Below are 22,895 nucleotides of genomic sequence, written 5' to 3' on the forward strand. Positions count from 1 at the left end.
GCCACGCTAAGGAAGAACGCCGTATGAGCATTCGAGAGTTGTCAAATTTCCTTCGATAATAAGTTTATTTACGAAGAAAATCTTGAATATTTTTCCTTGAAACTTGCAGGAACTTCGAATGGAATTGCGAGCAAAATTATCTAAAGAATCGAACGAAAAATATTCATGAAGTTTACCAGGATATTCGTGTTTTATCGAAGGAAATTTGGCAACGCCTGACGATTCATACGGCGATTTTTCGTAGCACGGCAGCATAACGAGAATGCACTTCGCGGAAGAGGACTGAGGGCAAAAGTACCTAGGTTAATTTCAGATTTTCTTGGACGACCCTTCCCCTCCCTCTAAGACGCAACGTGGCACAACAAGAAAACGTAAACGCATTTTTTTCTTTCTTTTTATCCTAGGTGAGCGTAATTACGTAATTGCAATTGCATATTGAAAATAACAAATGCAATTGTGCCAAATTTCTACATTTTTATTTATACTCGTCTTACATATTTCTTCCATCTTTTCTTTTATCGGGTGAGATTCGCATGGAAAAGACGAGTTGTGGCTGGACCCTCATTTTTGGGGTTCAGCCGCAATCAGAGTTACTAAAAGAAATTTCATCGAATGAAATTTCTTTCGACCGACAAAATGTCAAAAATGCTTATTTTTTCCAACAGATTTTGTTTTTATTTTCAAAGAGAATAATATTCGTCAATTAGACCAGTTGGAGCACGGTCTTCTCTCAGCTCTTCTCTTCTGGTCTTCTCTTACTCTTTCTCTTCTGGCAGTTCTGGCTCATCATGGGGAGGGGGACCGGGGACCCTAACCTCAAATTTCAAACTGTTACTTTCTGAAAAAATCAGAGACAAATGAAAAAATCATTTAAATTGTTTCAAAGATAGTTCAAGATCCCTCCCTTTTGTACCAAAAAAGAACGATATACTATTAGGGGGTACTAGGATTCTTTATAGTCAAGAAATTTGTTTTGCTCCAAATATGAAAGCTAACGTCTTACTTTATCCGTAAAATTTATTTTGGTGTTCAACCGGTACGGCTGTGTGTTCAACCAAAATTTAAGATAAAAAATTCAAAATTATGTTTTTGCTGTTTTACTCAACTTTCTGGGCATTTCTAAAGTTCCCTTTCACAGTTTACCACGTGCCTATAAATGAACTTAAGGAGATTCATAAGTTTCAAGGGTTTGATCCTGAATTCTGTGTGTTAAATGAAATTTCACGAAATTTCATTATGAAATTTCTTTTTATAATCTTTCATGAAATTTCTTAACTCTGGCCGCAATGTATCGGATAAAATAGCCATTTCTGATCAATTTGGGTCTGGACCCTCGACTCGAGTTGTGTCTGGACGACAACTTGCTGTGGTTGGACCGAAACTCGTTTTGGCTGGACCAAAGACCACTGTCACTTTATCCTAAGTGTCGTCCAGGAACACGAAACAAAACGCCTGGACTGAGAGACCAAAAAAGAGGAATTTGTATTAGACTGATTTCATGATCTCTTGCTAAGCGCAGTAGGTGCTTAAAAGTAACGAACTCTCACAGAGATGTCATGATAAACAAGTAAAAACAGAAAAAATGGCAGGGTATAATCATTGTCACTAAATAGAGAGCTAATGCCCAGAGTATACAGTGTACTGTAATTTAAATTATTATATAGGTTTTTGTTAAAATAGTTTTATGGCAAATGTAGTCTTGTCGCATGTCTGTCATTGGGAATTCTATTTGTAATTAGGAACTACGTACAATATTTGGTTTATCCGTGAAAGGACTTATGTGCAAAGGGAGATGTTGCACGTCACTACACGTTGTTTCTAAACTGAGCCAGGTATTGTAGTTGCACATAATGCAAAATTTTGTCCATTTGTCAGTCTTGATTTTTCCAGAATGATGAGAGAGGGAGACTCTCTCGCTGGACCGACTCTAAATGGAGATGCTGCATGTGTGAGGGATTTGCGATTTGACCATTGATTCGTAAGTAAAAGTTCGCGAGAAACACGATGGTGCCACTGGTTTCCTCTGAAATCATCTCCCAAGCTCAAAAAAAGCTCTCAAGTTGAGGCCAAAATGGAGGGGATATCCCACCCTACCCTGAGAGTCCACCTCTACATCAAAAGAAACTTTCCATGCAAAGATAGGGAGCAAATACATTAGCAGGGCTGCCGTGTTTTCAGTTTTGGAGTCCCCAAATCACGTGGCAACCCTGCTAAAGTATTTGCTCCCTATCTATGCATGGAGAGTTTGTTTTGATGTAGAGGTGGACTCTCAGGGTAGGGTGGGATATCCCCTCCATTTTGGCCTAAACCTGGGAGCTTTTTTTAAGCTTAGGAGTTGATTTCAGAGAAAACCAGTGGCACCATCGTCTTTCTCGCGAACTTTTACATAAGAATCAACAGTCAAATCGCAAATCCCTCACACATGCAACATCTCCATTCTTTCTGTAAAAATCGTCTCTGAAGGAGAGGATAAGGAGAAGAAGAATACAAAGAGAAAACACCTCTAGGTACCACACTTTCCAGCAGAAGATTCAGATTTTTTTGATAAAACGTCTGAGACAATTGCCTCTATTAGACCTAGCCACGGATCTATCTCAGCAATCGGCGCGAAATCAGCGGTATCGGTTTTTTGAGGGCGGAAAGGGAAGCTGGTTCTTCACGAGGAGGAGTGGGGCTAGAATTTGGAAGTGGAAAATTCCATTTCAGAAGAAGACACCGAAAATTAAGTGATAAGGAGGGTAAAAAAAGTGGAAGTCGCCGATAGTCTGTTTCCGGGCACTGACCACTACACCGTGAGAAATTTCGCAAACCAAGCGTTGCCGCCCGACACATTGATTCCTCGTTTCAATGAGAGAAAATCACTGATTTGCAGTTGAAGTTGACAACAGCTAGACACGCCAATTCCAGCGTTTTTTCTGTCTGTCTCGTGTTCCGAATCCACTCGCGCAAGCAGTTCGAATAGACTCTTTATCGATAAGACGTTATGGTAGCGTGCAAATATTGAAAAATGAGTCAAAAGGGGTCTATTCGTTTCTATACTGTATGCATTTACTGTGAGAATTGATAAATTACTAGGTTTTTTTGAACGGTTCCTTGGGGGGAACTCCCAGATCGACGGTAATGCTACCAGACCACGTATCTCGTTTGCGATGTTTAAAAAATTTCCGCTCCTATTTTATTTTTTTGAAGGAGAACAAATCAATATGATTTCTTGAGGTTTTCATAGAGATTCCCTCGTACAGAGAAGAAAGATCACGAAAGTTTTCAAAAATTGATTATGAGTAGTTTTTTATTAAAAAAATAAAGTATGACAGTAAGTGTGCAACGTCGCAAACCGAGACACGTGGTCTGGTGGTTTCACCCTAGATATAGATTACCCTGTGAAAGGGTGGTGACTGGTGGGGCCGCGCAGTGGTTGATCAATAATCGTTGATCTGGCTGATCTGATTGCTTATCTGAAAGCATTTCTTATAAATTTTCAAAGACCTATTTGGGAAAAAATTGTGTCACAATTATTTTGAGCACTAACAGATAAAGACAGACGCAGATAGACAAGAAATCTTATTGTTCAACATTCAAAGTACTTATCAAATTTTTTGACGGTTTATATACTCGCGCGGCTGCTAGTTTAGGAATTAGGTACATTCCTCAGATTAAACGTGTTGAAATAATTTTAATTGCTGAGATTTTTTATCATTTGTCTATGTGCGCTGAGGTAAAAACAGATGGCGAGATAAACATCTCGGGCTTCACAATCGTGTCTTTAAAATTCTTCGAGATATTAAAACACGGATGCTGAAGCGTAAAACCAGTATCCACAGCAAACAAAAACAACTTATTGTCATTACAAGACACAAAATAAAAAGAGTTACGAAGCATGCGCTGTTTACATAAGCGATTTAAATGAGAGGCTGCGATTTAAACAGGCTCTAAGGATGACACTATCCGACATCTATTCTTGTGCATGTGATTAACATAATTCACTTGAAACTACCTCATTGTTTACTACAAGCTAACAATATCGAAAACTTACATTTTCCCTTCTCTATCAATAGATTTAGCTGCGCTGAAAACCAAAGAAAACTAACCAAAGAGCACCGATTTTGAAACCAATGAAACCAATACGGACGCCGGTGAAAGCCAAATTTCAAAACAAGCAATATTATCGACACAAAGCGTATCGACGGTGAAACTACCAAACCACGTATCTCAGTTTGCGACGTCGCAGACTTCCTGTCATACTTTATTTTTTAAATGGAAAACTACCCAGGTAGGTTCGTGTAAGCCTCCGTGATTTTTCCTCTTCGTGCGGAGGAAACTCTGTGAAAATTGTAAGGCATGATATTGATTTGACCTCCTTCAAAAAAATAAAATGTGAGAGGAGATTTTTAAACAACGCAAACGAGATACGTGGTCCAGAGCCGGATTTAGGGGGTGGCCACATGGGCCCCGGCCCATGGCGACAAATTTAGGGGGCGGCAAATTTTGCGATTGTTTTAAATGTAGGTATAAAAAAATCGGATTCAGAAAAAATTACAAACGAGAGAAGGCGACAAAATCACTCACTTCCCGAGAGTATGTCGTCTTTTGGTGATACAAGATACAGCACCTTTAATATAGTTGAGATAAGAGAGAAACCAAACACGTAAATTGGCCTGGAGCGGCGCGGCGCAGAGAGCAATGATGACGAGGACTTGAGATGAAAAGGAGAAGCCCTCGGTGCGGCGGTTGGCATGTAACACATATTAGCGCCTAAAAGACTGAATGAATACTTCACGCATAGCGTCAAACACAGCGCGGTCAGCAGCGGTCGGCGGGAAACGCATAGCGCCTACAAAACTGCATGAATACTTCACGCATTGCGTCAAATACAGTGCGGTCAGCGTGAAACGCATGGCGCCTACAAGACTGTAGGAATACTTCAAGCATTGCGCAGTGTGGCCAGCGCGACGCACCGGCGGAAGTTAAAATTATTAAACCGCATTTATGTTTGTTCTTTCATAATTTGTTCGTTCATTTCTGATAAATGGAAGGCTTTGACCACACAGAGATAGGTTTACAGAACTTAACTTTCGCCCAAAGTTCCATGAACTTTTGCTAATAGTGTTGACAGGGCTTTCTCAAAAAATGTGTCCAACACGAGTAAACGCGCCTTATACACCCCTCCCCCTCCGGCACGTTTACTTGATGGTTTTTATTGATGTTTCTAAACGAATGAGAAGGGGGCGGCAAAATACAAGCGGCCCATGGGCGGCGAGTAGGTAAACCCGGCCCTGACACCCCTGACGTGGTCTGGTAGTTACACCGTCGATATTCATTTATCCGGTAGAAACACGCTTTTGAATTTCACTTCGTGAAGATTGTGCTTTTCCCTTTACTTCATGGCTTATAAAGCTTGAATGATTTTCCTCAACACACTTCGCGGAATGAAGGCGCGATGTCTCCCGCGTCGTCTTAAGAGTTTCGTTTTCGTTCAGCTAATCTAATGCCGGTCTTTTAAAATGTTTCGTTCAAAGCGCCACTATTCTAATAGCCTATAAGACACTGACGTGCGAACGTAGAACTTCCCTCCGTAAAATTGTGGTGTTAAAAATGAAAGGCTGGGACACTCGTCACATGGGATGGATCGTTCGGGGCTCTACGTTGCCGTGCTAAGGAAAAACGCCGTATGAACCTTCAGGCGTTGCCAAATTTCCTTTGATAAAATGCAAATTTTCTGGTAAATTTACGAACATTCTCCGCCCAATTTTTCAGATAATAAGTTCCCAATTTTACCTAAAGATTCTGAAAATATAAAGGAAAAATATTCACAACTTCCCTAAAAAACAAACATTTTATCGAGGGAAATTTGGCAACTCTCGAATGTTCATACGGCGTTTTTCCTTAGCATGGCAGTATGAATCTCCTTAACTCGGGCATCCGGTGGCACTCATGTTTGCAACCTTAAAAAAGTGCACGAATGCTTAAAAAAATTGGCCTCCGGCCAATTTATGCGCGGCGCTTCGCGCCGCGTACCGGCGCTACGCGCCGGCATTTGGGGGGCTTCGCCCCCCCATCCGCTTAGCAAATTGGTGCGGGGACCGCACGGGACTTTCTCGCTCGAGCCGGCGCTTCGCGCCGGCATAGACACTTTTACTGGAATATTTAGAAAAATACTGCCAATTTTACAAAATCATAAAGTTTGATTGGAATTTTGATCACAGGATAATAGTTATGAAATTTTTATTCAAACCATTGAACTTCATTGTAAATGTCTTCGCGATATGTGGTGAATTCATATATTCGGACTCGACTTGTTGATTTTATGAGGCATCTTCAATTAAATATGTAATTGATTAACTAAGTCTCCTGTCAAAGATGGCGATCCGTAAAAATCTTAGCTTTTCTACGATTCATTAGGATCCATTAGATTCATTGACATCATACTTCAGATACGATTTTATATTATAATCTCTCCTTAAGCACGGTCAAAAGCCATCAAATATCTACTTGAATGGGTAGAATGACTATTCGATGTTCAAATAGTCTTAAAACTAAACGGTTTTCGCTTAGCATCTCCCAAATTTTAAATTTGGCGGGCGAATCTACCTGCTGGAAGGTTCACGACACGCCCGCCAGGAGCGCCATCTCCTTACCGCGTATCCCCGTAACTTAAAGCGAAAACAATAGAGAGCGCCATCGACAAACGTCAACCAGAGACAAGTCAACAAACGTCACGTTATAACTATTATAACCTCCTTCATTAACAAGCATTAAATCAGTTATATTTGTGCCGAATTATTACATTATATTTGTGCTTAGTACCTCGTAAAAAGGAACCGCAAAAGATGGAATCTGCCGGGATTCTAAATTCATTAACAACAAACATATTAGTTTTTAATAAAGATCTAAGTGTCAGTTCTTGGCGTTAGCTTGATGATTCATAGTACCTTTGTAATGTGAGTATGTATCTAATTAGTTGTCTAATTTTGCTTTGTGATTACCTACGGAGTAATTTTGGAAATAGTATATGATGCATTATATAATGCATTTGAATTCCTAGGTTTCACCTGACTCAAAGCGTTTGCTGCTATTATCTAGAAGCGCTCCGACTCATTTATCAGAGAATTGAGCGTTTCCTATCGGCCCCTCTGCAATTATGAGATTAGTCCATGAATCCTTTAGGAACTTAAATTAATGACTCAGATGGTGCTTTTGAGCCAACTTTCAAAGAATTAAAGGCATTTTTTCAAAATCTACAGTCCATGAGCTCTCCGTGTGACCGAAGTGCTCTCCTCGCTATATGACGCGTAACCCTTCAATTTTTAGTTTAGTCCAAAGACCTCGTAGGAACTTAAATTAATGAACCAGGTGGTGCTCTTATGCCAACTTTTGAAGAATTGAAGGCATTTTTTTTTATTTTTTTTATTTTTTTAAAATTTACAGTCCTTGAAAATGAGCTGTTTCGCGGAGCAAAGTGCCTACTTTTGGGCCTCGTAATCTCTTGAATTTTGAGTTTAGTCCAAAGATCTTTTTGGAACTTAAATTAATGACCCAGGTGATGTGCTTGATGCCCATTGTTAAAGAATTAAAGACATTTTTCAAAATTTACAGTCTTTCAAAATGAGCTTTCCGTGTGATTTTGCTAAAAATGGACAATTGAGCGTAGCCCCCCCAAATTTTAGCGTACCTCAAAATCGTTGGACGTGCATAAGGAGACCATAGATATGGTGTCCTGTGCCAATTTTGAATGAAATCGAACAGATAGATTCTGAGATATCGCTGTAGACAGATTTGGGGGACGCCACACGGACGGACACACATTTTTTCAAGTATGGTTATTTTTACTCCTGGGACCTTAAAACGTCTAGAAATGATGAAATTTCAACTTTTTTTTTTTTTTTTTTTTGGAGGATGACAATACTTCCTCTCTACCCTATGGGAGCGAGAAAGTAAAAAATCGAACTTTTAAACTGGAGATTCTTCCGAAGTTTTTAATTACAAATTTCTCATGCTCGAGAATCCCAGCGAATTGTGTCTTAAGGATTTGAATGACTCATGATTAAAGATGAACACTGTCTCCGAGTAAAACGCGAGATGCGCTAACCACAAGGCGCGTAAAATTCCCATCTTTTTTCACGTGACCTAGGAGGCTTCTAGTTCGGGAGAGCACTGAAAAATAAAGCAGTCTTGACCAGCACGTGGCTGTACGCATTCTGTCTACGAGACAGTATCAATTCCCCGAGAGTAATTAGGTACAATTGCAACAAGTTTTAATGCCTCCCCCGCCATTTTTTCCATCTGGTCAGTATTACTGCAGTTGGAATGTCCGTCCATCCGTGAAAACGAATCGTTGCGAAGTGATTTAGTCTGTTATACAATCCGTGTTCCCGTCGATACGATGGGAAAATTCTACACTTGAACTTACTTCTGTCAAACGGAACTATGTGCATTATGACGCGAGCCCTGTTATGCATATATTCTTATGAGTCTCAGGGCTCATGTCTCAATGAAAATAGTTCCGTTTGGCAGAAATATGTCCATTTGACCGCACGCTTTTTATTTCGTGTTAGTGGAAAGAAAATTTCTGACTGAAAATAAAAACACTGACAAGCTTGGTATATTCTAACATTGACTGTGTCAGTTGCGGTTGTGATTTATTTCGGGTTAGTTTTTAATATTTTTCTTTATTAATTTCTAAATTTTTGTCAGAAGTTCATACATTTCGTAAACTGACCATTAAAAAGTTTTTAATTCGACGCGAAGCATCTGAGTGGAGGGTATGGATGCGACCGACATGAAGCGATTGAAAAATGAAACATAAATCGATCGACAAAGTATTAAAAACCTGGTGTCGATTTGATCGACGTAAATCGATCGAGAAATGTGGATCGATCGACACTGATTCGAGTGACGATCGACATGAATCGATCAAAAAGGTAAAACGTATGAACCGGTTGGATCGACACCGATTGGATCGACAACCGTGAATCGATCGACAAACCTGTGAATCGATCGAAAAACCCGTGAATCGATTGACAAACTCGTGAATCGATCGACAAACCCCTTAAATCGATCGACAAGTCCGTGAATCGATCGACGAACACGTGAATCAAAACCCGCGAATCGATCGACTTTTGTCGACCGAATCACGTCGATCGGTTCACGTATTAACTTTTAGATCAATCGAATCTTTTTTGATAATTTGTCGATCGATTCACGTTTTCATTTTTCGATCGCTTCATGTCGATCGAATCCATGCTGTCCCTCGAGGAACCAACAAGAAGCGAGTCATAATTTAATAACGTTTACAGTTAAGGATCATAACTAATGGATACTTCATCTGCTCTTCCCGGTTCAAATTTCTACTCCTATTCATACAATTCTTACCTCTTCTATCAGAATTGGCGAATTATAACTGGTTGATTGTGAGTTCGAGTCCTATCGCAGGATACTCGGTCTGGTGGACGAAGAAATCTAGGTTTGCGAAAATTCGCAGATCATTAGCCTCGTCCTGAATCCTGAGGTGTGACTCATATTCCCGCATTTTCCATAATGCAGACGCGGAACGTTGAGATCGGCGAGACTGCTCGGCGGGCGAAGTTTTTGCAAGGTTATATTACTTTTAATATGAAGGAATGAGCCGCTCTTAGTGAAAGTACGGTGCAGGCCAATTATTGATTCCGACGTTGCCACATCTTTCAAAATTGCCATTCATTCGTGAAGATCGCGCGCCGGTTGACAGCGGCTCGGACACGCAATGCGCAAAACTTTGATGCTGTTTCGAAATGGTTTCTTTCAAAAAGCTAGACAACCACTTTACATATCGCCGTTCCTCTGACGTCACTGAAAAAAAAGCTCCGGCCGTGAAAGCTGTACTTACGGGCTATATTGAAATACCGGATGCGTTCCGGGCTCACAGGCCGAAAAATCTGGGCGTAACTCCCGGAGCAATCGAGGCTACGGCTACAGCACCCGGAATTTTTGGCCTATGAGCCCGGAACGGACGGTATGTCTATATAGCCCGTAACTTTTTTAGTCAGTGTAAGAGCGCATCTTGATATTTGCATGAGCCCCGGGGAGCGTGGGTTCATATATAGAACGGGGCTCATGTAGATATTGGGATACGCGCTTACGTCAGAGGGTCGACGATGTGACCAATGAGCATGGTTGCCAAATTGTGCTGCAGATCAGCAATTTTTAAATCGATTCTTATGGATATAAGAGTAATGTTACTTTTCAGCAATCTGGCAACTACGCCAATGAGTGCACGGGAACCATGCACAGCGAACTGATTATTGAACTTGATAGACAAAGCTATAGACATGGAAGACAAAAGGGACGCGAAGAGATCTTATTGGTGGAGACGATTGGTTGTTATAGACAAAGGGGACAAATTATGGACTAACGAGAGGGTCCCTCGTGGGATGCCGTTAGTTAATCTATTTCTGACCCCTTTGTCCAAAGCAATCACTTGTTTCAACCAATAGGATCGCATCGTATTCCCTATGTCTTATAATCTTTGTCGATCACTTTGCCTTCCGCTGTAATGGCTGGATCTTGCACGGCTGTTCTTGCTTGACAGTCTGTTCAAAATGGGCAGCCTAGCTTATTCTTATTAAGTCACATTGCCTGTTTGGAAGAGCTATTTTACCATATAAAAGATAAAAAATTTCATTTCTTAAAGACCGAGATATCGAGAATTCTTTTGGGAAAACTGCGTTTTTACGTAAAATCTGAACAGCAAAATCAGTTGGTTTGCTCTTGGGACTACCGACCTCCATAGGCGAGGTGTGTACACAACACGTAGCAAGAACGGTCGCTGGACTTGCAAATTAAGTTCAATGTCGAAGTACAAAGAGTTCCGTTTGTAAGGAGTATGAAGTAGTGATTTCAAGATGACACACATCTTGAATCTTGGCTATACGAACCAACTGCTTTCCCTCACTCTCTCTCTCTCTCTCTCCCCCTCCCTCTCCATCGTTCATGGGAGCTAAAGTGTATAATCAATTGCAATTTTAACGCGATGCAATAAAGTTCTTGAACGGTTTAGAAGTTTTTAATTTAAATCAAAAATACTTATTGATCAGCTGGTTAGTTGATTGGTTGATTAGTTGTGTTTCGTGGTTCTCAAGAGCAATAAAAAAGGATGAACAGAAAATATCAGTGGACAGTAAATTTAAAATTTGCTTGCGCTTTTAATTCAAAAATTGCTTCTTGCGCATAAATAATACCTTATTTATAAACCTTGTTCAAAATATGTTCACAAAATATCTCTCTTTCTCCTCCTGACCGAGAAATAGTGTTACACTAACCGCTTATGTCAACCATGATAACTGATCGAGAGTACCTTTTCCTTCGAATCCTCGTGTTTTTTAAAATAATTAATTGATGCGGTTCAAGATGAGCGCGAGTTTAGCGAAAACATGCTTTTTTGACTAATTTACTTTGCCACGAGCCTGTAGTTACTCTGGAATTCAAAATTAATGGAACTCATGTCAAAATACACTAGAGACCTTCAGCTCAAGCTGTCCAAATATTTCGGCCGCCTGGCGGACCATTTGCGTCAGAATCGGTTTCGGACGAGATCATTTGCTCCACTCGAGAGGCCATAATTTGCGAGCCCTCGTCATATAAGTGCACGTTGTGCAATCGCGGGGGAGCACTTTCCATGCCAAATTTTGCGGGTCTCTGAAGATTTTTGGGTCTAAACTGGATTTTCACCTGCATGACCACTGTATAACAGTATTTCTGTGATCAGTAACGTTTCCCGACGAAAATGTCAACTGAGCTTTATCCGAACTGAATTGAACTTGCAAGGCAACGCGCAAATCGATGGCTGTACTTGTCATTATCGCGTAAGAGATTGTAACGTTTTGCATGTTGCTAGTTGCTATAGTTTAAAAAAAAAACCAAAAAAAAACATAATTGCGTTGTGTTGTGCGTTTTACATAAAGATCAACATGTATGGTAGTATCAACTGCGGGCAAGCTTCCTTTATATTTTTTGATTGAATTTGGTCTGAAAAATGATGTTTTTTTTTCCTATGTAAATTTTGACTTCTATGTTCAAAAAAGAAAGAAAACCCCGGGAAAAAATACTCGCGCGACGAGTTGAAATAGGTGAGAATGATATAGTTATAGTCTATACCTACGTTGCTATGAGACATATGTCTGACAACCCGTGTCTCTCGTCTAGGTCCATATGGATTACTGCCCTTGGTGCCCTGAGTTTTTTTTTTTCTTTTCGGCGCAGACCTGAGTAATTTCCACACTCGTGCGGACCGAGTCAATGTCCAGCACATGGAGAATTCCCAGTTTTCCATGTAAAAAAAAGCCAAATCGAGGCGGCGGAACCTCCAGCTCGTAGACGAAGGGAGGCGGAGAGGCATAACGACACCCGGCACCCACGTAACCCGGCGCGTGACGCAACCGCCGCGGCGCACAGAGGGCCAGGAATCGAATTTAGCTGGACAAAAGTCCATTTTGGCTTGTCCGGAAAATTCCAAAATAGACACCACTGAGCGATGAGGTATATCATGGAGTATCTGTATATCACTAGGTTTGGGGGTCTTATCACTAATAAGACTGCAATGCCAAGATTTTCCCGAGCGCGAATGGTGGGTTTATTTATCCTCTATGCTAGCTTGATTCGACGCTCATCCAAATAGTTATGTTCCACAAACTTTCTAGTGTTTCCCAACATGGCGAGTGTTTTATCAGGCAAGGTTAACATGTTTTCACTTTACTTTAAGATATTTATATCAATTTTGTGCATTATATGGTCTGGTAAACACAATTAAAAACTGGGTAGGAAAATATCACAATTTTTAGGTTTAAAGTGGTCTGCAATTTTTTGTACAGATCTGTACAGTTTCAGACCTCTACCATGTGGCTCAGTATATCCTAAACATCTAAATTTTTATTGGTTCATTTGCTACTTCTTGCTATTCCGTGAGTTATGAATTTTTTTCTGACGCAAGATCGAGGATTTTCTGCTAATTTCTCATATTAGATCACTCACGTGTCAGGCATTGGCGATTCTTACATGTTGGCAACAATGCTTTTTCTCAATGTAAATACACTAACGGAAATCGATTCTAGGTTGAGGTTTCCAATATATATCTATTATATCGTATACGTGTTCATATGGATGAAAGGCAGTGTTGCCAAATTTCAAGCATGCCGTATAATGACGATATATCTTGTGCTAATCTATTGTTATTCTAGATGTCCAAACAATTTCGGCCCGATTTTTGGGGTTAAAATATAAGTGATTCTGCATGAATTTTTTTAATTTAATGTTCTATTCTGGCTTTGCCCTTCTATCTTCAAACCGGCAAAGGAAGTGCATCCTTCGAGCAATATTTTCATTGATTTCGCCAAAAAATACGCGACATGCAGACGACTCCTGAATTTTCTGGACATGTCTGGACGGTTCAAATGGTCAATTTTGTGTAAGAACATACTCTGATATTTGAGAATTTCTTCGGTTTACTTGCAATTTTTCGCAATTTTCTGAGCAATGAATATTTCCGTTGGGCGAGTTAAGATTCAATGCTAATTCCACTGAAAAATACGCGACATGCAGACGACTCCTGAATTTTCTGGACATGTCTGGACGGTTGAAATGGTCAATTTTGTGTAAGAACATACTCTGATATTTGAGAATTTTTTCGGTTTACTTGCAATTTTTCGCAATTTTCTGAGCAATGAATATTTTCGTTGGGCGAGTTAAGATTCAATGCTAATTCCGCTGAAAAATACGCGACATATATTCCCATATATTACCCATAGATAAATCTTCATTTTTCAATTTTTTTGAATTTTAAACTTAAAAATGTTGAACAAAGAAAGCAACATTTTAGTTCACTCACCAAAACAACCCTCAGAAACCAATTTTTGCACACAAAACAAACTCAGGTGCCTCTGAAGACCTAAGTGAAAAATGGCTATTGATTACCAGTTGATAAAGCAATTTTTCTGAATAATTCTCATCAAAAACTTCAAAATTTCTTAAAAGAAACTTAAAATATGGATTCAGAGACCCAAATTACCCATTGGAACATGCATTCTCTCATATTAGCAAGTTCAGGCGCTTATGAGGACTTTCGTCCGGCTAAACTCGGCTTCTGGCCCTCCGTGCGGCGCGGCGTAACCGAATACGCTTCGTTACCGACCCGCTGCTGGGCACTCCGGGGGTCAACGGGGATAATATTGACGTTTTCGTGGAAGGGAAAACACTTTATCGGACTACCGAGTGTATTCGCTTGCGTAGCTTCATTCGTATTGCGAAAATAAATTTAAGAAAAAAAGCGATCACGACAATAAAGGAAAACTTAGGAAGTTCGTCTTGGCTCTGTTGGTAATGCTGCAAAATGTTGTGTTGTTTACCCATTGCAACAGGTTGCATTGAGTTGACGCAAGGCAATTAAAACTGCAGTGACATTTATCACCGCCCTTGAAAATAATGGACGTTCTGCTTACTTTGGACTTCCATGCGAAAACAAGTTCAAGGTTAGGGTTTGAAGGAAGGGTGTTATGAAAAGGTACCTGAGAGGTACATCGCTTACAATGGATCTAGCAAATAGAAGAAGCCTGCTATGATAATAACTTCATTAATGAGAAATGTAGATATTATATACGAGATTTTATTGTTTTACTCGTACAATTTTCTTTAGTGAAATTTCAGCACGTCATAAAGCATGGAATTTTTTAAAATTTTAAAATTTAAATGCTCTAAAGGCATGTAAAAAGGAAGTAACAAGGAGAGTTCGCGGTTTTGAAGAGTTATTTTTCCCAAAATATTGAAAATCCGTGAACGCCTCGCCATGATTTTACAGAATTTCGTAAACTGTCAAAATTTGACTACCGGCCTAGGCATTCGATAAAATGCTTGATTTGACTAATTGCCTTCGCCATATTCATGATGACGTAAACATTGGTTAACCAGCAAGTGAATAAGTATAAATATAAATAGAATTCCCTGCAGCTTCCTAAACCCCCCCCCCTCCCCTACACCCCAATCTTTCAAAACATGATCCGTGATCTCGGGAAACAGTTTCTTTGCCGGCGTTCGTGCACGAATCCAAGAACGGCCTGGACGGCTCGGTGCTTTCAAAATCAGTTTACTCTGCTGCATCCATCCGCTTTTGCATCTTGTTAAACAGTGCATCTCCGAGAGCAGAATTTCTCAATTGTGAGTCTCGCACGATGGTCGCATGCATGGCGCATTATTACGTATGCCGCGTGCCGCAGTTGCCGTGATGCAACCCGATTTTCCGGTGCGTGCGGCACGCGTCAGCCGCGAACGCGTCCATCGGTTTTTCACGCAAGCCCCGCGGCGCAGAACGTTTAAAGGCCTAAATACACACGGCGATTAGAGAGACGAAAGCCAATGGAGAGCCTTGATTTCGATCCATTGACGTCGATACATCGAAATCAAGGTTCTCCATTGGCTTTCGTCTTTCAATCGCGGCGATTAATCGCCGTGTGTATCTGGGCCTTTAGCCACGTTTTCACGTGATAAGGGCGGCGCGACGTTGCGTTGGTCGCGCGAGGTCGTTAGCTACAAATTCGCGCGACCAAGTCCAATGATGTTTTAAGAGTCTGGACTTCGAGTCCGAGACACATTTTCCAGGGATTTTCCTGGAACTTTGATTCGGAATTGATAAAAAACCAAGCGAATAAAACATTGATGGCACTGGAAAAAAAACACATTAGATCTAGAGTCCAGACTCTTGAAAACATTGACAAGAACAAATACCCTTGATTCAATCGGATTTTTGCTTGAATCAAAAGGAAATCCGCTTAAATTAAGAGGCTTGGTTCGTGATTTAAGGTAGATTCTGATTGGATCAAGAGTACTTTTTCTTGTCGATGTTTTTAAGAGTCTGGACCCTAGATCCAATGTGTTTTTTTCCAGTGAGGAGTTTCTTTTAAAATACAAGCATGAGATCGTCGTGGATTTAACATTTCTTAGCATTATTTCCGCACTAATTATGAGTAATATTTTTATTTATTGTGCTACGTGACATTCTAATGGACTTTAATGACACATGGATCACTCAATCTCCGTGCTGCAGCTAACTAGCCGGGAGGAAAGACTTAGAGCTACAGACTGCACGGAAGCAACGAAGATGGAGGGATACTGTAAGATGAGAACGAGTGATTGAACCATTAGCTATTTGACGGTACCTTGACCAACTACATAAACTAGCAGCGATTCGGCACAGATTAAATAGTATCTTCATTAATTGGATTTGCTCCATAAATTATGCCGATGAATCTGTATGGTCGGAACCTGTTTGTTCTCCTCTTAAAATGATCCAGTTTGTCATGTACGGACGGATAAACATATTATTTTCGATGGAGTTGCACTTTGTAGACATACTTTTTTCTACATCAGTTCCTGCTTAGAATTCAGACCCCCTAAATAATAAGGCAGTACAAATTCAGCCTCTTACAAACGCGTGGGTTGGTGACAAAGATTAAAATTCACTGACTTTTCCGCAACTTTCATGGGAAAATCCCTAATTCATTTCGCATAAAATCCCTGACTTTTCCCTGATCGTCTCCTGATTATTTATAGAAATGTGAACATGGCGTGAGCACAGTTTTAAGTTAACAGAAATTTCCAAAGGAATGAATTCCTTGACCTTACAATTATAGACCTAATTATCCCCGATTATACTGACTTTTAAAGCTATTAATTCTTCCAACTATCGCGACCCTGTGTAAGTAATTCTCTTTGCTTGTTATTCCATTTTTTTCAGTTTGAACACTTGAGCAGCCACTGCTACTGGAACAGGGTGTCTAGTTTTTTTTCATTTAGGGAAATCCTGATTTTTCCTGATTTTTGACTGCTTAATCCTAATTTCATAATTTTTCCGAATCCTGATCAAATCCTGATTTTTTGCGGAGAAAAATTAACGGACGGATAACGGTTATTTATAACGGAAAATAAGCGGACGGACGACTTTTCTCAAATCCTGGTTTTCCGACCGATTTTTCCTCAAATCCTGATGAAATCGGAATTAAATCCTGATTGACCTCAAATCCTGATAGAATCGGGAAAACCGGGAAAATCCTGATGCTAGACACCCTGTAGGACTTTTGAGGAGCGGAGCATGGTAAACATACAAAATGGAGAATTATTTTCGATATGGACGAGAATCAATGTGCAGTTGGAGCGGAGCGTAAAAACGCTCTCATCTTCGATGGAGTGGTGTCCCCGTGTCCCGTGTCCCCCGTGCCGCCTGCTTCCCTCCTCCGATCGGAGCGTTGACCGCAACGGATGACGATGACGCAACGGTGATTAATTTTCCCGTCGTTAGCGCCGTTTTCCACTTGGGGTCATTAAGGCCGGGAAATTTAATAACGAGCCGCTCACGGGCGTCGCCTTAGAACAAAACCCACACTTTCAGCCTGATAACATCTTTATCCTTGCTCCAATGCTCCTCTTGCATAGATAAATGCACTCACTGCAGCCACCAAGCCGCTTTCACCCTATAACCTTCTTTTCAGGAACGAGGATTCCTCGATACTGCCATGCTAAGGAAAAACGCCGTATGAACCTTCAGGCGTTGCCAAATTTCCATTTCTAAATCACAAATTTCCTGATAAGCTTATAAAAATTTTCCTCCCAATTTTTTTAGATAATTTAGTTCACAATTTTACCTAAAGGTTCTGAAAATTTAAAGGAAAAATATTCATAGCTTTCCTCAAAAATGAACATTTTATGGAGGGCAATTTGGAAATTCTCGAATGTTCATACGGCCTTAACCCCGGTCCAAATAATACGATGGAAGGGTAAATGATTAAAGTAGTGTCAAGTCGAAGCATTTGAAATCAATTTAAATTCATTAAATAAAATTATACGACAATTAATTGGGGTACTACCAAAATTAATTGGAAACGTTCGTATCATCCAACAACCTCGTAATCTTTTTTTCCTGCGCGCTCATCTCTACTTCGGGGAAAATATTCGTATTTTAGTGTTACTTTCAGTTGAACGTATTTCTGCCAAACGGAACTATGTGCACTAAGACATGAGCTCCGAGACTCATAAGAATATATGTATAACAGGGCTCATGTCATAGAGCACCTAGTTCTGTTAGGCAGAAATACGCCCAGTTTATACATACAGTGAAACACAAACCTACTCAAACTGTGTTGAGTTCAGTACATCTCACGTTGAATTGGGTAGGAAAAACGATGGAAATACGGGGATTCGCCGGGATCAACCGAAAACTTGGGCGACTGTGCGCGGTTTGTGTTCTTCACTTTGTAGAAAGGCATTACTAGGAAGCACGCCACCAGGTACCGGTTTCTTGGATTCTTTGCCAATCTTTCTCTTTACAAGATAAGCGAATGGCTTTTAAGATTCTTGGCGGATGGAAGTGTGAAACAAATGGTACGACTGAAGTAATGATAGGAATCATAAATTTCCAATGCCCGCATTGACTGGATTTGTCCGAGTCTCGCTTTGGATCCCTTCACAAAATGAGTTTATACAGGGTGATACAAAAGTCCTGTGCCACTAGCAAGAGGCATCATCCTTGTAACTTTTGAAGAACCTGAGACAGAGACCTGAAATTTTGTGAAAGCGCTCAGGTCAAAGAAAACGACTTACGGGCTCCCCCAAAATTTTCAGGGGACCACCCTGAAAATGGGCAAAAAAAATAATCATGATTCAAATCGAAAGCAATGCCTCTTAGTTTAAGCGGATTTTCTTATGATTTAGGTCGAAATTCGATTGAATCAATGGTATATTTTCTTGCACTGAAAAAATTACGTGCTTTATGGACATACAGTCCAATCCAGGCTCAGAGGCCGAAAGTTCCGGGTGCTACGTCCCGAACTTTTGACCGCTGAGCCCGGAACGCGGACGGTATGTCATGTCTACATCACTGAGAAAAAACTATGGCTTATAAACCTATTAGAGGTAAATATGGAACACCACTAATAGTAGTACCTCTACATATAATAATAGCACATATACCTTAGTTATGGTCTCTGTACCTTAATTAGGTACAGAGACCTTAGTATGGTTCACAGACCGAGAATCATTAGTTTATTTACGACTATTATAGGTGTTCCATATTTACCACTAATAGGTTTATAAACCATAGCTTTTTCTCAGTGACCCCGTAAGTATACGGCTTCCACGGCCGGAGTTTTCTTTCCAGTGCGTCAAATTTTTGAAGAGTCCGGACCCCGGATCCAAGAGACTTTTTCCCAGTGGCGAAGAGGGTTACAGGAATGTTGCAAGACTTTTGATTCAACAGGTGTCTACTACATATAAAACAGACTGGCCAAAAATCAGTACTTTTACAGTACTTTTTCAGTACATTCCCGAGAAATTCAGTGCTTCCTCAATAGAAAAATCAGTACTTTTCCAGTGCCTCACTGGAAAAAAAACACATTGGATCTAGAGTCCAGACTCTTGAAAACGTTGAAAAGAAAAAGGACTCTTGATTCAATCAGATTTAAGCTAAAATTAAGAGGCTTGGTTCTTGATTTAAGCTTAAATCTGATCGAATCAAGAGTATTTTTTCTTGTCGATGTTTTTAAGAGTCTGGACTCCAGATCCAATGTGTTTTTTTCCAGTGCTCCAATTAACGAAATTCAGCAAATTTCAAAAATTTGAATTTTCCGCTCAAATCGCGACAAAAATGACAAAAAAATAGAAAAAAATCTGGGCCATCTTGCGGAATTCCGCACTTTTCAGTAATTCCGAACCGCCCTTAAAAAATCAGTACTATTTCCGTACTTCCCGGAAATTCCGGACTTGTAGACACCCTGTTCACGGTATGCAGAAAACGTGACTCACCGGCCAGATATTCTCCGACGGCGGGGATGTGACTGCGGACGCACTGCGTCTCGTTGAGCGGGAGGGAGACGGCGTCGCGGACGGGAGCGGAGGTGACGTTGTAGTAGTTGCGGGCCGAGAGGTACCGGTCGACCGCCTGCGGGACGATGTCGTTGGTGATCCTGGACAGGATCTCCCGGGAGTCGACCACTTCCAGCTTGAGCCGCGGGTCCAGCGAGGAGTTGCGGAGGTGCAGCCGGATGACGTCGGGGATCGAGAGCGGGGTCGGGGTCGTCTCCACCTCGGACGGCGCCGTTGTCGGCTCCTCCATCGCTGCAACAGAAAGAGCTTTCGTTCAAAGGCAGTCTAAAAAGCTTTAAAGGGAACTGGACACGGTCGCGGTGCTGCAAAATGGGTTGCAGCGCAACTGTGCGCTGCTCATAGAATCGTCTTTTAATGCTTAATTCTTTTAGAGCAGTCATGGATAAAAAGAGCGGTCCAAACAGCAACTTCCTACGTTCAATATTAACAGAGATATCGCGCTTTTGCCGCAATCACACGCTGAATGTGGGAGCTGAATGTGGCTTGAATGTGGAAGTCATCGGCCCGATGCCTGAATTTCGCGCGTGTCGTGCAAAATTCAGCAACGATTCTCAACGACCATCGGATAATGTCGGATTTGTCTGAACTATTCGAATAGATTTGATACACATATGGATGAAAATAACTCGAATTTGCGAAATTTTAGCTGTTGAGCGATGACTGTTGACTCCCATATTCAGCGTGTGATTCTGGCATTTGAAAAATTCGGTTTATGAAGTCATCCGCCGCTGTAGTGACACTCTTGGTTTCTTACCCCTTCCTTCGGAAGAAAAAGGATGGGAAAAAAGAAGGAAGGAGCGGAAGAAAGAATAAGGAAGAACGCGTAGATTTTGTGATTATACATGAGAAAATTGACTTAAACAGTGAAACTGCTTGTTGAATCCTTTACAATTTCAAACATTTTCTGGGAGCAGTCCCCTAGGCACCCCTCCGTTTGAAATGTCTGGATCCGCCTATGTGAGCCTCCTAAAAGATATTTTTCGACGTAAACTTATTTTCCCAGCGTAAAACGAGGAAAGTAACAGACACAGAAAAAACGCACCGATATTTGAAATTTTTGGGCTCGACGCACACTATTAACCTTTCTGCGGAGGAAGGAACTTTTCCAAGAACGATCGTTGAAAGTTTATTATGAAATGCTGGTTACTGAATTTGATTTTCTCGTGCGGGACTCGATGAGTTTAAGTTACTGACTTTTCAAGAGCTTGAGCTACTTGAATTAGAAAAAAAAAAGGAAAGAAAAGAATTCTGATCGTTTCGAGGTTAATATTTTTGCCTAAAAACGACCTCCAGGATGTCTACTATTACAGGTCAAAAATCAGTACTTTTACAGTACTTTTTCAGTACATTCCAAAAAAATTCAGTACCTTCTCAATAGAAAAATTCAGTACTTTTTAAGTACCTACATTTGACGAAATTCGAAAAATTTCAAAATATTTGAATTTCTCGCTCAAATGAAGACAAAAATGACAAAAAAATGAAAATAATTCCGTAAATTTTGCGGAATTTCCGCACTTTTTCAGTACTTCCGGACCCCCTGAAAAAAATCGGGACTATTTCCAGACTTTCCGGACTTGCAGACACCCTGGCCTCTGAGCTTGCCTCACTCCATAGAGAAAAAAAAGGAGGTGTTTGCATTTCGGGCATCTTGGAATTTTTTGATGACTTGATGACGTAGGTGGGTACAGCGACGTTTAGCGTGAAGGGGACGTCGCTGTACCCACCTACGTCATCAAGTCATCAAAAAATTCCAAGATCCCCGAAATGCAAACACCTCCTTTTTTTTCTCTATGGCCTCACTCTGTCTACTCCGATCGGCAGGGGTAAATGCGGTCCCTCCTCCCCCGCTTTGCCGGTAAGTTCCGCCTGTGCGGAGGCTCACTGAAATAGCGGATTTGTCCGCTCCTTAACCCGTGTGCAATAATGAGAGCGGGGCATTTGCGGGTCTTCGCAATGATCTTGAGCATTGGCAAATGTCAATGTCGTAAGCGACTAGACGAAATGCAGTTACGGGGTTCGGCGATTACTCGTTACGTATTGTTTGCATTGGATGAAACCATGGACGGGGGACGGTATCGACTTTTCCCATCGTGAGATCGACTTCACGAGCCGCGCCGGGCTCGTTTACATGATCTTCTTACAAATAGACGCTATTAGTGGCGACGTCATCATAGGGATTCTCCATTATATCGAATCGGATCCAAACAATAACGTTGGCATAACCTCTTTCAGTGCTACCAATGCGAAAAAATCGATACATATATATCTCGCTTTTCTTTGACGTGGCACTAGTAGCGTCTATAGAACGCTCAGTGGTGTGGCGTGAATTGCGATGTATCGATTGTTATGCCATTTAAACCCATGGTAAAGAATCGATTATTAAGGGGTTCGCTGCGAACACCCTGTTTATCGATCCTTTCCCATAGGTTTAAATGGCCGATCGATCGATATATTGCGAAGCACGCCACGCCACTGAGCACGTTGGTTCCAGCGGCGTGGCATGTTTTGCGATGTATCGAATGATACGCCATTCGAACCTATAGAAAAAGATCGATTGTCAGGGCGCTCGCAACGACCGTCATAATAATCGATGCTTTACCATGGCTTCAAAGGGGAAAATACCGATAGTCAATCGGCTGGTTCTGTTGGCGGAGTCATCATTCGGAAAAAGTTGCGGTTACTTAACAGACGTCTGAAACTGCGGAGAGGAAATTAAGCCCTCAAAAAGGATTGAAGAAAATAGGAAACTAAAGAATTTGTTGGTGGATACAGAAATTCTCAGCCTATATATTCTCTTTTGTTTCTGATGTTTTTCTTTTCCTTTTCAAAACTGCACGCAAGTAAGCTTTCAACGATCTTCCACATAATCTTTGTAATCTCTGTATTGAGATTTTCAGCTTTATGCTGAATTTTTAATGCACGTTCGCAAAAAACTCCACGACCCGTGCGTCCACCGCAATCAGTTTGTGTAAATAATCTTTGTCTATTTTTGTTATCTCTGG

General features: G+C 40.9%; 2 protein-coding genes across 5 annotated transcripts in view; one reads left to right on the top strand and one right to left on the bottom strand.

Moving 5' to 3' along the window:
* Nucleotides 1–22,895, top strand: part of LOC109032359 (cathepsin B-like cysteine proteinase 4) — a 150,332-nt gene that overhangs the window by 91,454 nt on the left and 35,983 nt on the right. The window lies entirely within an intron of this gene.
* LOC109032357 (organic solute transporter alpha-like protein) overlaps nucleotides 1–22,895 on the bottom strand; it is a 39,645-nt gene that overhangs the window by 13,140 nt on the left and 3,610 nt on the right. For all 4 annotated transcript variants that reach the window (XM_072298353.1, XM_072298355.1, XM_072298354.1 and 1 more), the window contains exon 3: nucleotides 19,813–20,124. In XM_072298353.1, the coding sequence (XP_072154454.1) occupies nucleotides 19,813–20,122 (310 nt within the window). In that variant the 5' untranslated portion in view covers nucleotides 20,123–20,124. The remainder of the gene's footprint in view (nucleotides 1–19,812; nucleotides 20,125–22,895) is intronic.

The sequence above is a fragment of the Bemisia tabaci genome, chromosome 3 (assembly GCF_918797505.1).
Source record: "Bemisia tabaci chromosome 3, PGI_BMITA_v3".
Lineage (NCBI taxonomy): Eukaryota > Metazoa > Arthropoda > Insecta > Hemiptera > Aleyrodidae > Bemisia > Bemisia tabaci.